At 36.8% G+C, this 18,396-nt stretch overlaps 1 protein-coding gene across 1 annotated transcript; it reads right to left on the bottom strand.

Annotated features, from left to right (window-relative positions):
- Positions 1-2,908: 2,908 nt before the first annotated feature.
- On the bottom strand, positions 2,909-14,832 carry LOC104611185 (uncharacterized). Its single transcript, XM_010278144.3, has 9 exons — positions 14,635-14,832; positions 14,003-14,124; positions 5,785-5,884; positions 5,594-5,653; positions 4,910-4,972; positions 4,595-4,798; positions 4,385-4,487; positions 4,051-4,268; positions 2,909-3,274 (listed from the first exon to the last, which is right to left on the bottom strand). The coding sequence occupies exons 2-9, from the start codon at positions 14,116-14,118 to the stop codon at positions 3,182-3,184; spliced, it is 957 nt and encodes a 318-aa protein (XP_010276446.1). The 5' UTR covers positions 14,119-14,124; positions 14,635-14,832; the 3' UTR covers positions 2,909-3,181.
- Positions 14,833-18,396: the final 3,564 nt, after the last annotated feature.

Here is an 18,396-nt window from a genome sequence, read left to right as displayed (position 1 = left end):
AAGATAAGCGATTACATTTTCAGTGTGAATGTTCCTTTTTCTGGAATTTTCATTGGACATTTTCTACCCTTTATCTAAGCAGCATATAGCAGGCATAAAGATAACATATATGTCCTTTACTCACTCCAAAAACTGATCACTTATAACAGTTAAGAAACTGTTCACTTATTTCAAAAACTGCTCATGAATTGTAAATAATTTCATTTTAGAGATATTGTCATGTACATGTTTACTAGTATGTGTGTGTGTAAAATGATATCATGTGTTTTCTCTATTGCAACAATTTTTTTATTTATTAATTAAAAAAATGAACAATTAGCAATTACATGAGGGGGGACACCCCTACAAAAACACACATGCAATGTTCCTAATCTTTCTGTGTGGGCCGTTTAATTCTTAGACAAAGCTTCTTCCTTGATTAGTTGCATAATAAAATTTTGGGAGATGCCTTTCCCTACTTTTTCTTTCAACCCAAACACAACCTTATTGATTGAACTTTGTTTTTTTTTTGGTAAGGTCCCCTGAAGCTTTTGACAATCACAAAAATCTCCCCTATAGTTTCATTTTAACAAATACCTTCCCTGAATTTTTGAAAAACTCGACAAAAACCTCCCTTCCGCTACCTTCTTAGATGGAAAATGGAAGACTGATGATGCATCGTTTTTTTTCCAAATGCCCATTTTGCCCTTTTATAAATTATTTTACATACAAAATTACTAAAATACCTTGTTTTAACTTGACAAAAAACACCTTTTAACAACCATCTTCTAACATTTTTGTTGAGTTAAAATATGGTTATTTCAGTAATTTTGTATGTAAAATAATTTATAAAAGGGTAGAATGGGTATTTAAAAATAAAAACCGATGCATCAATCTAATGTTTTCCATCTGGGAAGATGAAGGAATGGAGATTTTTATCGAGTTTCTCAAAAGTGTAGGGGAGGTATTTGTTAAAATGAAACTATAGGGGAGGTTATTATGATTGCCAAAAACTTCAGGAGAGGTTTTGCATTTTACCCTTTTTGGTAAAGTTTACTGATTAAACTTATTAATTCTATTTTGAATAAACTAAATTAGTTTCTGACCTAAATAAAATAAAGGGCAAATTTGGTTGATCAAGATTTAAACTAATTAATTGTATGGGAAAGGGAGAGGGGGGAAATACAGAGAAGGACCATTTTTAAAATATTTGACAGTTTTGGTTCTCTCCGAAAGAGGAAAAGATGATTGTTTATTTTTTTTAGGAAAACAATCACATATACCTCGGGAATGTTTTAGGATAAAGACTCTCAACTCTTATTCGTAATTAAGCCATAATTAAGCCAAGAGATGCTTTTTAACCTTTACTCAGCAAAGCAAGTAGACCAAGGCAGAGACATTATTTATGTATGTATGCATATAAGAAGAAAAAGTATATGTTGCAATTATAAATAATCTTATCATTTAGATATTTTGAAACTCTAAATTAAGAGAGGTGATTTCAAGGATAAATAAATAAGACATGGTAAAAGCAGCTTTGGATCCATTTGGTTGTTGAGAAATGAATGAGAAAAAGGGAATATTCTTGTTTAATGCCATTTTTTGGTATTTGTTTTAATTTGTAGCACAGGAAGAGAGATATTGTGATTCCAAATCCCAAAATGAGAGATGTGATCTCTCACTAAAACACACGGTTTTAAAAAAATGACCCAAAAATAAAACTGTTCTGGCTACTGGTTTCTAGGTTGATGGTTCAACCATCCGGTTCAAATGAACGGTCCATTCTGACATAAAAATTAAAAGGCCAAAAACCATTAAATGGGTCGACGAGTTGATGGTTTGACCACCCAGATCAATGACTAATTGACTGATTCAACGGTTTTTAGCCAGGAACCAAGTTTGGAGTAAAACGAAAACGGTTGCCTAAACGATTTCCGAGCCGAAGGTCCGACCATTCAAATCAATGGCAATTAAAACAAACCAGTATGAGAAAATCAAAATGGACTGTAAGAAGCTATTTCTTAGTTACATGCTTATGCGACAAGATTGCCTTGACTTCCTTTTCTTATTATTAAATGATTTGTCACTTTTTCATTCTTCTATCACGAGTACAAGTTCTGTTGGTTCGGTTATTTGTATAAAATAAAACATCGAGCAATTAGATGAATTTCCTATTTTTAGGCTATTTGGCTATAAATCCAACCTGAGAGTAGAGAAAGTGAAGCCAAAAAATCAAGTGGATACATGTCTGATTTAATACACCCTTTTTCAATTTGTGCTCCTTTTGAACCCCCCCCCCCCAATAAAAAAAAAAAAAAAAACAATCGTTCTCCCAATTTAATATACCAAGTGCATATGGATGTCATTTCCAGTGCATAACTACAAAGCTCGAAACTGTTGCAGTAAAACTTCCATGAACAGTGAAACTTCCCTTAAACCCCAACTCCCAAAACTTGTGAAGGCAGGATTTATCCCAGTCGACCGGTCTGTAGAGTCTGCACATATGTAATTGTAAGGCTTACATCTTGACATCCATATTGCCAATATTAAGCAAATCGACCTTCCTAATTTCAGTGAGGCTTCACACAAGCTCCAGGGGAAATGGCTAATCTTGACTGTCCCCCCCCAATTTGACATCAAAATCAGAAAATGGTCTAATCAACAAAATCAGCAGCAACCGGGAACTGATGTTTCAATAAACCATGAGATCAAGAGTCATTAACAGGAAAACTGGAAAAGGTCTATTGGACGGGAAGAAACGCAGCGGTTGTTTGCACAAAGGAAAGGCAAATCAAACATGAAATTACAATACCCGACTTCAAAGCATATGTCAGCAATACCCATGCATCATAAAAAGTCCAGTTGAGGTGACTGAAGATGTGAAAAAATAATAATATGGTCAAACGGAAAACAAAGACTGAAGCAAGTATTAGGTACCAATAGATTTGATTTATTCTTGCAAATCCTACTCCAGCAAATATGGCATTCCTACTTACAAGGGTAGAGATTGAATGAAGAAATAAGAATTTCTATTTTAATGAAATCAAACCCCTCCTATTGGGATTCATGGTGGATTACCAAGTAAAAACATGAACAATCTCTGACACTGTCCATGTTAAATACAATAAACGCCATTTGCATTTTCACCTATGCTTGGGAAAAAGAGTCGGAAGCACAAGATAGTTATCTCTTAGACTGTGCATTAAGATTCCAGTGGAGCCTCAAACCTCGTGGGAGTGTCAATACCGGCCATACAGCAGAGTCCTGATATCAAGATAATAAGCAAAACGATCCCCTGAACACCATAGGCAATGTCGTTAAATTTTTAATATAATTGTGGAATGAGATGACAAAACAGACACAGAAGTTAAAATGAAATGGTACAAACACCAGCAGTACAGAAAAGAACCCCTACCCTGTATCCATTATCCAACTGTGGTTCGACTGGAAACACGGAACTAATTCAAGACTTACCAATACAAGCCCAGAAAAAAAAGTTCCTTAGGTCAAAAATCAGCCCAACTAGGTAAAACTAGTCATCAAATAAATGAATTTTTCCAGCAAGATCAAGGAGAAAAAAAAATCCACTCATTGCATGACATGGCTCACTCAAATAGTTAATTTTTCAGGTTATGGATAACCTAAATGAATTTTTCCAGCACCATTTCCTGGAAGATCAAGGAGAGAGGAAAAAAAAAACTCATTGGACGACATGACTCACTCAAGTGGTTAATTTTTCAGGTTATGGATAACCAAATAGGTGGTTATCCCCTATTGGGTTATGGAACATCAAACAAATAATCTGATCATAGATCAGGAATTCAAATGTCCCCACTTAGTTTGATTATCACACTGCCAAATGTATACACATGACAAATCAAATAGGTTCAGGTAAATAATTAAATCAGTTATGCAGTATGAAAGGACAGGGTCTCTGAGAATGACAAACCATAGATTTATCATACATTTAATAACCTCTCCATTTATCATTACAATAGAAATGTCCAACCAAAAAAAAAGCTCTACCTTTACTATCCATATGTAAGAAAGAGTGGGCAATGAGTAACTTACAACTAAAACACCTTCAATTAGTGATGATACAGTCTTGCAAACTCCATCACAAGCAGTCGAATTAGCTGAACCATTTCCTACAGGACCTTCTGCAAGAAACCTTTCCAGTACCTTGTAAGAAGTATATCTAATTGACCTGTATGGATCTGAAGCATAAAGAACTGTATACATTGCCCCAGACTCCTCCACTGAACTAATAAGCTCAGAGAATATTTCACCTGCAAACAGATCACACCCTAGAATCAGTATTTCATGGTGGAATGCAAAGTAACCATGAAAGGTTTTTCTAGATTAGCTATCTTGTCAACCCCGTGTAGAGATTTTCAGAACATACCTTCTGAACGAATCTGATCAAGATTTTCTAAGGATCCATGACAAAACACAATCAAATCTGTCTGCTTCTTTGGTTTATTTTCCATTCTGGCAACTACATAATCCTGTTTTTCCAATTAACAAAAGAAAATTATAAAATATAAAAAATAGATCTTTACAACTAATATCTAACACCATTCTGAGTCATAAAACTTTGTTCAAGTTAAATTACATGGACTGAGGAGAGATCCGCAAGTTTCTTAAGATCGCCACCATCTACAGAACATGACTCCAGAAAAGCAATCTCACCAATACCGAGGTCATTCCCACAAGTTTCCATAAACCCTGAAATAAGAGATTTCTCCATCACTTCTTCCTCCACTGATGCAGCAACATATGGGAATGCCATTGAAAAATTGGACCTTCTAAATGAGGCCTGCTTACAAGGCAATATAGAGTTTCGTTACAAGGCAAAGGACTCGAGCCTTCAATATTATGGCTGAGAAACAATTTAAAAAGCACTGAATGACTTAAACATCAAAATTACCTTGAGCAGGTCTAAAAGAGCTGGATCTGCATTTTTGTTTCTAGAAATATCTGAAGATTGTAACTGTGGGTATAGAAAGTAAATAATATTAGTAGCCTGAAGCATAATGTATACGATAAGGTTCTGATTATACAGCTTGCTCATTCTAGTCAGCAAACTAGCAAAATTGCTGAACATGAGTCTACTCCCTTGTGTCAGAAATGGATATGGGTTCAGAATAAGCTCATTTCGGTTAAGGTATTATTAAGAGGTAGAAAATGCATGCAATTTAATAGACAATATCTAAAGTACAACACGTAAGATCATGCAATTGAACATAAATTAATAGATATTATGCAAGAGGCCCTGTTTAGAACTAGGTGGCCACTAAAAAGGTTCTCCAGTTTCTGTTTAGATCATTTTTTTTTTGATGAATCTGTTTAGATCTTTTATTTATTTAGTTATTCTCTTTAAGGCTGCATTTTCTTAGTCAGGAAATGAGGCGGAAACCCTTTTCTGGAGAGAGAGAGAGAGAGATTTCTGGTGTTTTTAACAGTAAAATCAGTGACTTGTATTAATGCTTGAGGAGAAAAGCATAACGAATTTTCAGATTTTTTTCATGGTAATGCAGAATGTGCCAGTGGTATGATATAGTATGGGTAACAGTTTAGTAGAAAAAATGTGATAATTCAGAGAGCTTCTTACCTCTTTACCAATAAAAACAAGTGCAATATCAACAGGTTGCTGACGGTTCTCCCTCGGGCACTAAATGTTAGCAGTACAATGAAGTAAGTATTTCAATTTCTACTTTTGTATTCAAGAAAAATCTGAGAGAAGAACAAGCTGTGGAGCAGCGTGAATTTTAAAAATTTGAATTGAAAAATATTAAAAAATACCAGCAAGTTTGACCAGCCGCCTTCAGACAGAACAGATTTGGCTAAATCCTTTGGATATATGGTGCGATAGTCAACAGCTTCCTTAATCCCATTGTCCGATCTGTGGCCACTCATGTTTAAGTTATTTAGAGATATTGACTCGTAGTTCTCAACATTTTGTCAATAACAAACAACAGAAAGTAATAAATATACATATGTGCATCTTAGTTAGGGGTGCAACTTGGGTGGGTTCAGGTTCATTTTTTCTCAAAATTTGAATGGGCCCAGACCAAAGCCCAAGCCCAAATTAGTGTAAAATATTAACTTAGGCCAACCCAAGTTGCACCCCTAATCTTAGTTGAGGGTTCTAAAAGAGAAACAGGGCACGCTAGAAAAAGTATGTAGATCAAAGTAGTGACACAAACTAATAAATGTTACGGGTATGAAAGAACTTATAAATAAACCAAAAATAATAGTGTTCCACCATGCACTTGTTTGTGAACTTCCTTCTTTACAAAAATGTAAAAAGTTAGTAAAGAAGCCTGGGCACAGAACCACTTGATAAAGTTATTATCAGAAAATTGATTCTGATCGATTGGAATTTCTGAGAAAAAGGTAAATGTTACTGCAGTCAAGGGGGGACTCTCGGTGCTAAATAACTCTTACGTTTGTTTACTTATTTTTCTTTTTCCTTTTTTTTTTTGTGTATGTGTGCATGTGTGCATGTGTTGGGGGGGGGGGGGGGGGGGGTAAAGTTATGCCATATCAACAGCATGAAAAGGATAAGAAACCTATGTATCACCTATCCAACAGAAAAAAGAAAAGATACAAGTACAGACAACCATGGCTAAAGACAAAGAATTTCAATGCACCATAAAGAATTGAATATAACATTTGTCTATCTCATGGTCTGGAAGACAGGAAATTGATACCCCTAAGCTTCAACAATTTTCCACATGGTTGCTCTTCCCACTATAGATACAACAATTACCTTCTTTCAAATATTCCAACACAATGCAAATAGTAAAATATTCAATGAAATATGAATCTCGATGTGGCTGAAAGAACTTAAGTGTCTGACTGGCTACAACTGGTTACCCAGCAACTCACTCCTGAACAGATTCTCCTCCCGTAATCCTTGGAAAGGAATTACCACCTTCTCTTTTTTCTCTCCTTTTTTGAGATCTTGTGTTGGGGATGATAATCTCATCAAGTTCTGGAATCTGGACTGATACTTGCTGCAGTCATCACCCTTTATGTCTCACCTACTCCAGATTGTTCCAGCTAGTTTTGATTACGGATCTTCCAGTCTCTTCTGTCCTGTCTAGAGAGGACCTTTTGACTTTTCCTTTAATCTCCACTTCAAGAGAGCTCTTATTCTGAATCCCTTGAGATGTCCTCTCTTGCTACCCCTCAATGAAGTCTCCCATACAGGCGATACCGCAACATCATTTAAAAGAAAGGATCTGGCCAGCTTTATGTGTCTCCTCTAATTTGCACCATGTGCATGAAGGATGGTGATTCCATTGGTCACCTCCTTATCAACTACATGGTTGTTAGATCCTTGTGGCAATTCTTCCTAGACATGCTTCATGGTGATATCTTCCATTGGGCTCCTCCCAACTCTGTTTCTGATTTTCTCCTCCAATGGCCTTCTTGCAAGCTTAGTCCTAGGGGAAAAATCTTTTGGAAGGCTATCATCTCCCATGTTGTCATGTGGCGCAGTTGGGAGGAGCATAAATAGAAGAACTATTGAGAACAAGTCTTCTCCTTGGACATCCTTAAAGACAGAATTTTGCACCAGATATTCTCCTGGATGCTTTCTTACAAGCAGTTCAAAGGGGCAACCATGATGATCTTGATAGGAATTTGGTCGCTTTCTTGAACTCATATGTTCAGGACCTACATTAGTGCCGTCCACTCAGTAGAGGAGCAGCTGTTATTGGTGACCTTATTCTCAATGTGGCTGGTAGTATGGTTTGGGCTTACAGCAGGCCTCTTGGTATAACAGATGCTTCTGAGGCCGAAGTTAGAGCTCTGCTGATTGGTTTGAGGGCTGCTAAGTCCTTATTGGATACTCTTGCTGTGGAAGGCAATTCTAGGAATGCTAATGGTTGGGGCAGCTTGGACCTCCAGCGTGGAACCTGGCCCTTGGATATTGGCTCACCTTATTTATAAGATTTGTGACACTTCAGCTTCTTTGAACTGCTCTTTTAGATGGATTCCAAGGGTTTTGAATTTGATGGAAGATGCCTAAGCTAAACCAGAAGTGGATAGGAATTTTTTTGTATAGTGCTGATTCATTACCTATGTAAATCAGTTTGTCATAGAACTGAATTCCAATGAGTGCATGCCTTTTCCCTACCCCAAATGATACAAAAACAGCCTGCTAACATATGAAAAAATAGAGATTATCTAGACCTGGCAATTGGGTTGGGTGGGTCGGGTTCGGGTTCGGGTTGGGTCAAGGTACTTTGGGTTGATTTCGGGTTGGGTTGTCAAATGCTAGACCCTAACCCTAAATGTTCAGGTTAGGGTTGACCCATGGGTTAATTCGGGTCATCCCAAAAAATAATTGAAATTTAAAAAAATAAAAAAATAAAAAGTTACATGAAAAATGTCAAAATTAAAAGAATTAACCTTAAAATTCCAAATATAAAATAAAAAGCTTGAACATTTAACAATTTAAAGAGTAAACAATAAAAAGTAAAGACTAAATAGAAAAAATTAAAGAATGGAAACTTCTAACAATGCATAAATAATCCCAATTAGACTTGACAATCGAGTCAGCGAGTTAACCCATGACCCAACCCTTTTTTTTGTGGTCAGGTCAGGTCATTTTTCACATTCGGGTAGCTAGACACGAGTCCCTAACCCTGTTTTTTCGGGTTGGGTTGGGTCGGGTTCGCGGGTTGGGTCAACTTTTTGCCAGGTCTAAGATTATCTCTAAGGTCTACTATCTTACTATGACAATCAAGAATTGCCAAGATAGCCCAATATATGTTGTGATGTATTGACATGGTCATAATACTTTCTTGTGACTCTCCAAGCTATCAATCAAAAGAAAAACCAAATCACCTAGTGAGTGCATGCTTGGGTAATTTGATTTTGAAGAGCTTACTTGGACGCAACACCTTCTTGTGACCCTCCAATAAGTCACAAGCATGCTAATAATCAAAATTAAAACAAGATCATCTTGTTATGGCTGGGTGATTTGGATTCAATTAATTAACATGGTCACAAAACATTGTGATCTTTGAATAAAACACAAACATTCCATCAGTCAAATGAAATACCAAAACACCCAATGAGTGCATGCCTATTGTTGCTACCTCAAGTGATGCATGAACTAACTGTTATCATATGAAAAAATAGAGACTAGTTCTAGGGTTCACTACCTTATTAGGAATATCAAGAAATACAAAGGTAGCCTAATATGTGGAGCAATGAGTTTACATAATCATCACACTTTCTTATGGCCATTGAAAAAAACGTGGGCATGCTATAACTCAAAGGATAAACTAAACCACCCAATGAATGCAATCCTAAATTATTTTGCTTTGATGAGTTCATATAATCACAACAATTTCTTCCAACTGTCCAATAAATCACAGACATACTGCTATCAATCAAATGAAAAATCAAATAACCCAATGAAGGCATATCTGCTATGGTTACGCGAAATGACACAAGAACAACCCATTGTCATATGAAGAAAATAGAGATTACCTCAATAATATACTACTTAACAATGACCAATCAGGTAATACCAAGATAGCTTAACATATAGAATCATGATTTCACATCGTCACAACACTCCCTTGTGACTCAATAATCAAACACGATTATGCTCAAATGAAAAACCAAACCTCTCATTGAGAACATGTCTGTCTTTGTGACCCCAGATGATACAAGAAAAATCTGATATCATATGAAAGAAGAGACTACCTCTAGTCATTGTTGTTAAGGCAATGCCTAAGCGATAAGGTGCTCATGGAAGGTATCCTCGCTTAATTGCTAAGGTATTTCTAAAGGGTTCTCTTGAATACTTTTATATTCTTAACTTTTTTGAGATTATAATATTAAAACAAACATTACTAAAATAAACTATTCAGTTTGACTCGTACTAAAATAAATTCTTTTAAGAAAATGTCAAATCTCCAAAGACCTTTCTGAGAGCTTAATAGTCTGTAGATAGTCTTGCTAAAGCTTTTGTACATCCTATTGTTGTTACCCCAAATGAGCGGGCCACCTACACTGTAGCAGGTTATCCCGTGCCAGCACGCGGGCCTGGGTGGGCTGTACCTACCTGCCCCGGAACCCCTTGAAAGGGAAGCTGGACCGGGTTGGGCCAAGCCGTGGGTGGCACGATTTTTTTTAGAAAATTTGAAAAAAAAATAAGCTAAAAATAATTAACAAGATAAAATAAATATTTTCTTCTTTATTTATCTTCAAAAATAAATAAATTAACAAGACAAACAAGAAATTATAAAACAAAATCTTAAAATTTTATTCCATGTGAATTTTGATGTATACAATTGTTTATATATGAAATAATAAAATAAAATTGAAAAAATACAATAAAATAGGAATAAAACAGTATAATAAAATTGAAAATAAATATTTATATACATATATGTATATATTATTATACACAACTATTATATATATATGTATAAATACATATTATTAAATATATAAATCAAGGTTCAAAGTATCGACACGTATCGCCCGATATGTATCGTATCGGGAGCACCCCAAATATGCCCCTACAAAGGGTGTATCGTGTTCTGATCGGTTCTGAGGGTGGAGGAGCCTTAAACTGCCCCCCTGAACCGGTTTTGAAAAACAAAATAAAAAAAAAAAGTAAAAAAAGGACCGATATTGCCCGATACGCCCCTACCAGTGTATCGATATTTAGAACCTTGATATAAATAATATATTAATATATGTAAGTTGTGGAAGGCTAGCACACGGGTCGTGCTCAGTGTTTTAAAAGCGCAAGGCGCAAGGTGCAAGGTGAGGCACACGCCTTTTTGAGGCAAGGTGCACAATTTAAAAAAAAAAAAGCTAAAAATTCGAAAAGAATTGCAAAAAAAATCGAAAAGTTATAAAACATAATATTAATAAAAATATAAACTTAAGTTTTAAAATAAATGTTTAAAAAACCTATTATCTAAAATTAAAATACATAAATATAATATGTAAAGCATATTCAAATGAGAATTTAAAAATGAAATCAAACATATAAAACATTTTCAAGCATATAAAACCCACAATCTCTTTTTTTTTCTCAATTGCATCAAGTAGCTAATGTGACATATTACCTTCCTAATTCTACGAGCCGCCTTTGTGCCATGCCCCTCGAGGCAAGCCCAAACAAGTCCATGTTAGGGTCTTAACTTCTTATTTTCACACAAAAAATAATAATTTTATAGTTTAATTGCTTTTAAGAAGATATTTTATTAGGATGAATGAATGGACAACATTACCAAATAGGGGATTCTTGAATGGGTTGCGCCTAGGACTTGGGCGAGGCACCTGCCCTAAAATGTGCCTCGCCTATGAGCCTAGGCGCGCCTTTTAAATCACCGATCGTGTTGTGCTTGGGTTGTGGGTCGTGCTGGCACAACCCACTTTTTCGTGTCATGTCGGTTTGCAGGCCTCAAAACCCAAGCCCAACACGGCACTAGGGTTTGGACTAAGCCTGGCATGGCCCACTTTCTACAATGACCAGGTCGGACTTGGCACGGCCCAAGTCATGCTAGGTTGTGCCAGCCCACTTTACAACACTATTAACAGCCCACTAATGCATGAAAAAATAGTGATTGCCTCTAGGGTCTACTACCTTACTATGACAACTTAAAAATACCAAGGTAGCCCAACATGTTGAACAATGAGTTCACACGACTACAACACTTTCATGTGACCCCCCCCCCCACAATGAAGCACAAGCATGCTATCAATTAAATGAAAAACCAAATCACTAAATGAGCCCATGCCTAGGTGATTTAGTTTCAATGAATTCACATGTTTTCAAATTAAAAATCAAACCACCCAATGAATACATGCCTTTTTCTACCACAAATGATACAACAATAACCTACTAAGATATGAAAAGATAGGGATTACCTCTATTGTCTACTACCTTACTATGACAATCAAGAAATGCCAAGGTAGACTAACATGTGTTGTGATGTGTTCACATGGTCACAATACTTTCTTGCGGCCTTATAATAAAACACCAGCATGCTATAAATCAAAAGAAAAACCAAATCACCTAATGAGTGCATGCTTGGGTGATTTGATTTTGATGAATTCACATAGTTACACACTTTCTTATGACCCTCTAATAAAACATAGACATTCTATCAATCAAATGAAAGGCAAAATTACTCCATGAGTGCATGCTTGTTGTTGCTAGCCCAAGTGATACATGAACTACCCACTATCATATGATAAAATGGAGACTACCTCTAGGAATATCAAGAAACACAAACGTAGTCAAACATGTGGAGAGATGAGTTCACATAATCATAACGCTTTCTTGTGGCCTCTAAAAAATCCCAAGCATGCTATAAGCCAAAGGATAAACCAAATCACCTAATGAGTGAATGCTTGGGTGATTTGGTTTTCATAAGTTCACATAGTCACAACAATTTCTTGCAACCATCCAATAAAAAACAAGCATGCTGCTATCATGGTTCAAAGTATCGATACGATACGTCCTGTATCGGGCGTACCATATCGTATCTTTTACAAACGATACAGTTCGAAATGCCTTTTAATAATAAAAAACAGCCTATAATCTTTCCAAAAAACCAAAGTTTGAAAAAAAAAAAAGTGTTTTGGCCGTTTTTATGTACTGACACGATACGGCCAAAACTCGTATTGTATCGATACTTCAAACCTTGGCTGCTATCAATCAAATGAAAAACCAAATAACCCAACGAGGGCATGTCTGCTATTACTACACGAAATGATACAAGAACAACCCACTATCATATAAAATAGAGATTACCTTTATGATAATAGTACCTAACTATGACAATTAGGTAATGCCACGGTAGCTTAACATGTAGAATGATGCCTATGTAATAAGGTGCTCATGGAGAGTTGCCTCACTTAATTGCCAAGATATTTTTTACACAGTGCTGTTGGATAGTTTTATAGTCTTAACTTTTTGAGGCTATAATAATAAAGCAGACATTATTAAACAAAATTATTCCATTTGAGTTAAAAATACTAGTTTCTTTTGTATTGTTTTTCTTATTTGTTAGGGTTCAATCAAGATGTCTACTGTCTTGAACCCTCCAAATTTGATTGTTAGGGTTCAATCAAGATGTTTCTTTGTACTAATAAGCATGAAGGAACTCAAAATTTTGTCCAATCATCACATATTGATTTCCTTCTTCTTCTTTCATCCTTTCTTTACTTTCCATCTTTTCCTAGGACAAAAATAAAGGCTTAGCCCCCCTATTTTCTGAAAATTCTTTTCTTTCTTCCATTTTTTCATGATTATGTTGATTTTCTATGTTAAAGGTTTATGCATTTTTTTATGAAGATTATAGACAATTAATAGTGAAAGATAGTTGCTGCTTTCCACTGAACCTAGAGAATTACCATTAGGATTCATGGTTTCTATCCAAAAAGATCCCATCACCTAGGCAACACCTAGGTGCCTGCCTAGGCAACAAGGTGTCCCCCTATCACCTAGACTCGCCTCAGTGCATTGAAAGCCATGTCCAAGCATTCAAAGGTGGAGCCTAAATGCTTCCACTCCACAACAAGTATTAATGGTTCACAAAACCATCCTTAAGAGTCAGCCTAAACATATAAGAAATTAAAGATCCACAACATAACAATCAGCTTAGCACAATCTCCACCATAAACAAAAACCCCGAACAAATATATGCAAGTAAACCTTGCATGAAGAGGAACCAGAATTATCACAATAGGCATGCTAAAGCACTAAGCCAATAGGATAACCACTCGATAAAGCATGGCTACCAGTCCCCAAGAGTGGAATTCTTATGGCCAGATCCACCATAGCATCCAAGGCAGAAGTTATGTTCATTATCAGTGATCAGGAATTCACACGGTAAAGAACATAGATCCCTAATCACGCAAGTGAACATCCCCCCCCCTCCCTTTAAAAAGCAACTCTAATAACGAGAATCGATCTTCCTCATGTGTTCAATAATAACCAAAAAAAACAGATATATCGAAGAAGTCATACTCATAGGTTTGGGGAAACCAGAGAAATGCAGGATAAGTGGACAGCGAAGTTGAACCAAATACATCCTGAGCCCCAAGAAGCAAAAGCACCAGTAAAGCTTCTACAACTGCCTTCATCTTCTCCTGAACAGCGTTCAATCAAGTAAAAGACCAATGTCAAAGATAAACCCATAAGATTCAATTCCAATTCAAAAAAGGAAAGTTAAACCTTGAAAAAAGAAATGGACCCAAAGAAATTTATGGAACATTGTCGTGAGGGAAAAGAAGGGGAAAGAAAACTAAAATCCGATCCCAACGATCGAATTCCAGAAATCCATAGACAGAAATCACACTCGGTACAACTAGTTAGACAGATATACATAGCAATTAAATCATCGGAATTCCAATTTAACTTTTAGTACAGATGATCAAAGTCGAGTACGCAGAAATCTGAACCTAGAACTTAAATGTAGAGGGCGAAAAAACAACGCACCGGGAAGGGGGGAAACAAATTTTCAATTGAATTATCAATAAAAAATAATTATCTGTTAATAAGCAACCACATGAACTTCTGTAGAGAAATGAAATGACAGATTGAAAGATCTGTTACAGAACGGGAATGAAAAGCAGAATAATGAAATTCTCTAGGATTACCTTAAGAAGAGCAGAAGTTTATAAGTTAGGGTTTCGGAGGCAGAGAAGATAACAAGGGATCGAGATGTTTAGACTGGAATTCGGTCCCTTCAGAGCGATCGAAGCACGGACATGAACACCCACCAGTACTTTCGTTCGTTCTTCGGTTCTTGTCGTTGAGGAAATGAGGCGGAATACGGTAGTGCAACCATGAAGACATGCTTGGGCTCGATTCTGAAATATTTCCTTGCAAACATAGGCATTTTCGTCATCTTACAACGAATGTGTTCGTCTGGGAGGTGTTCAATCTCCTGCCAACATGAACCATACCCACCCTGCCCACACATTATTACAGCCACACATTGAAAACACCTCACGTAATTATATGTTGCCATTCATGGGATGATCACAATGCACAGGCAGGCACACATATGTTGTCCTGCGGGAGATCTGAGTTCGCATCACCGCCCCACTGCGCTTCGCTCCACACGACGTGCGACTGACATCTGTCCAGTCGCACGCGGTGGGACGTTCCCGCGTGCGACGCTAACGTGACGGACGTTAGCCCCGCCTATTAGCCCCAAAACCAACTCAAAAGTGCTGCAACGCGCCCCCTGAAGCTCTTTTCCCATATTCGCGCCCCTCCTGAAGCTCAAATCGGAGGAGAAGCTTTGACCCCCGTTCTCTGCCCGAGCTCGGATCTCCGCTCCCATCTTCGGCACCGGCGAACGCTCCGGTCACCAGTTAAGCTCTAACCGTTATTTTTTGTCTGGGGCTTTGATTTTTTTCCATTAAACCCTCTTTGATGTTTTATTTTTCTTTGACTTTTTTCACCCTCTTCCACCTCCTTCTCCGGCACCGGCGATCACTCCAGCCACCGTCACCAGGTGTTGGAGTGTTTTTCGTTTCAAGAAACCAATGCTCTATGAAGAAAAAACTAAGGAGTGATGCCTTAGGCTAGCATGTTAAGTAGTTTATCAGTCAGGTGATTCATTAATCATTTTTTCAGAATTGGGTTCATGTTCAGACTTGGGTTCACACTTGGGTTCATGTTCAGACAGTGAGTGTAGGGTATTTTTAATCCATTAATCATTCTTTATGCTCAGATGATGGAAAAACAGATGTTCAATCTATACTGATTTATATTTGCAAATAATGTATAACAGAAAAGAAAAACCTTAGTTCAGGACATGTGGTTGAAAGGATAATAACCTTAGTTCTTGCTCATGATGACTTTGCAACTTGATGGTGCCCCTGACTTTGTGTGTTTTTAAATTTATGGTGTTTGTAGGTTCATTTTCTAGACAACTCCTGTTAAGGGACCCTCCTGATTGACCATGTTTTACTTCCCCGAAATATGTGAGCCATACATTTTAGCTGGGTGTATTAGATATTCTCAAAGTTTGAATTTATAATTTAAAAGAATGTCACGAGAAAGGGCTTATTCAGGACATGTGGCAGGTGTCCTTATGGTTAAAAGAATGTTACACTTAGAACTGCATTCAAGTTTTTTATTATGCAATGGCTATTAAAAACTCACTTAGAAAGTTGTTTGGTTTACAGGTTTTAGCTATGGTTATGAACTCCATCCAGCTTAGGAAAAAACGACAGAAGGAAAAAGAGAAAATAGTGCAGTGATTGGCTATGGCTACACAAAGCTGAATTTTCAAACTTTATTATTAATTTGTATGCTTTGGCACAGATACAGAAAGCTGAATTTTCAAACTTTATTATTAATTTGTATGCTTTGGTACAGATAAAGAAAGCTGAATTTTCAAACACTTTATTATTAATTTGTATGATTTGGTACAAATGTTGTTTGGCTATGGCTATGAACTCTCTCTCTCTCTCCCCTCTTTAGCTATAGTCCAACTAACTAGCCTAAAGCAGGGCATTACAACTATCTTCCTGTCTTAGTTAAACAGAGGCCGGTCCCCTGAAGAAGGATCAATAATAGCTAGTCTTTGATGAGCCAAAAAGTAGTCTCCATGCTGGTACAGCCCACTACAATCAGGCACCCGATGCTTCAATCTGCAATATCAACACTTCTTATTAATGTTCCATCTACATGATAAATACGACTGTTTTGAAGTAGTTTAAAGAATCCAACAGAACTACGGTTACTGTCACATAGCAAGCAGAATCTTCAATCTTATCTAATACATGGTAACAGTAGTTTCACATGGATTGGAGACCCAGATCAAATCATGGGTTTCATAAGATCTAAAGTGACATGATGGTGATTAAACAAAAAACCATATTAATCTAAACCCATATCAGAATCTTTTTCTTCTTCTTCCTTCTGAGAAATCTGACTCTGCTTCTTGATAGAGCAAGTATACGTATATGCTGACAGATATATTGAACCTTCTCTTCATGGTGTTCATTCAATAAGGTATCATCAATCTCAGCATCGCACGACTATTTTGCAGATTAAAATAACATAATACGAAGCTTCATAAACTATTGTTTGAAAAAAATGCAACTAGAGAGAGAGAGAGATTCTTGTTTATTTGTTGCAGAAGTTCAGAATATCATGAATAAAAAAACTGGTATTTGTTACTTATATCATACTTTCTTCTTATATGAAATATTCTTGGAGAAGTATTTCTCCCATTGGCGTTTTCATTACTTGGTTCTCTGATCTGCTTTTGGTTGCCAAGAAAATGAGAAATCTTCTTTTCGGATAGCATGGGGTCAGTTTTGTTTCCTATCACTCTCCATTGTTTTCAGTCCGTCTTCTCTACCTTAATGAAGAGAGAAAAATAGAGGTCAAAGAGGAAATCTATTTACCTGTTTCGACTTGATTGTCTTTTCTCTTATAGTTTCCAAAGTTGTGTGCGCACAAAGACACAGTAAAGACATGCAGGGGCGTCACTCCTTAGTTTTTTCTTCATAAAACATTGGTTTCTTGAAATGAAAAACCACACCTGGTGACGGTGGCAGGAGAGAGATGTGGAAGAGGGTAAAAAAAGTCAAAGAAAAACAAAACATCAAACAGGGTTTAATGAAAAAAATCAAAGCCCCAGGGAGCGCGAACATGGGAAAAGAGCTTCAGGGGGCGCGCTCCAGCACTTTTGAATTGGTTTTGGGACAAAGTCCGTCACGTTAGCGTCACATGCGGGAATGCCCCACCGCGTGTGACTGGACAGGTGTCAGTCACACGTCGTGTGAGGCGTTTGTGGGGCGAAGCACGGTGGGACGGTGATGCGAACTCGGGAGATCTGTATTATGCCAGGTGAGTTCAAATCAGCCTCCGATAAATCAGCCCCCACAACATCCCACAGCACATCCCGTCGTGAATTGAAAACATCTCCCGATGATGCCTGTGGGAAGTTATATTGTGGGGGGTGATTTCAACTCATGCCAGGTGGGATCTAGAAAGCTTAAAAATAAATAAAGAAAGAAATAAAATCCAATTTATTGGTATGGGTTATGGGGGCTGGGTTGATCATGGCCCGTGCGGCTTATGATAAGCATTATAGATTGGGCATGGACCGGGCCCCAGTCCGGGCGCCGGGTTTCAGGCGTGAAACGTAAGTCCTGTGGGTCATGCCTAATTCAGGCCTTAATATCTTATCATTTGTGTATAAAATATTATATATATAACATATATATATATACTAATGGGGCCCGTGGATCATATGGACTTTATTAAGCGAAAGCTAAACGATACAAATACATAAGAGTATACAATTGTTTTATATTTTCATTTTTAAATAATTAATAATTATTTATATTTTATATAATACTTTTAGTTTTTCTTTTTTTTTACAATACAAA

Source organism: Nelumbo nucifera, chromosome 2, assembly GCF_055504915.1.
Source record: "Nelumbo nucifera cultivar China Antique chromosome 2, China Antique-T2T, whole genome shotgun sequence".
Lineage (NCBI taxonomy): Eukaryota > Viridiplantae > Streptophyta > Magnoliopsida > Proteales > Nelumbonaceae > Nelumbo > Nelumbo nucifera.
The sequence above is the reverse complement of the archived record's forward strand: the minus strand, read 5'-3'. Positions and strand labels throughout refer to the sequence as shown.

Bases quoted from the DNA above. Each gene is read 5' to 3' on its own strand.
- LOC104611185 (XM_010278144.3), bottom strand. From the start codon at position 14,118: ATGAAGGCAGTTGTAGAAGCTTTACTGGTGCTTTTGCTTCTTGGGGCT. The intron at 4,973-5,593 runs GTAAGAAGCTCT...CTATACCCACAG, and splicing joins TTGTTTTTATTGGTAAAGAG to TTACAATCTTCAGATATTTC. The intron at 4,488-4,594 runs GTAATTTAACTT...TTGGAAAAACAG, and splicing joins CGGATCTCTCCTCAGTCCAT to GATTATGTAGTTGCCAGAAT.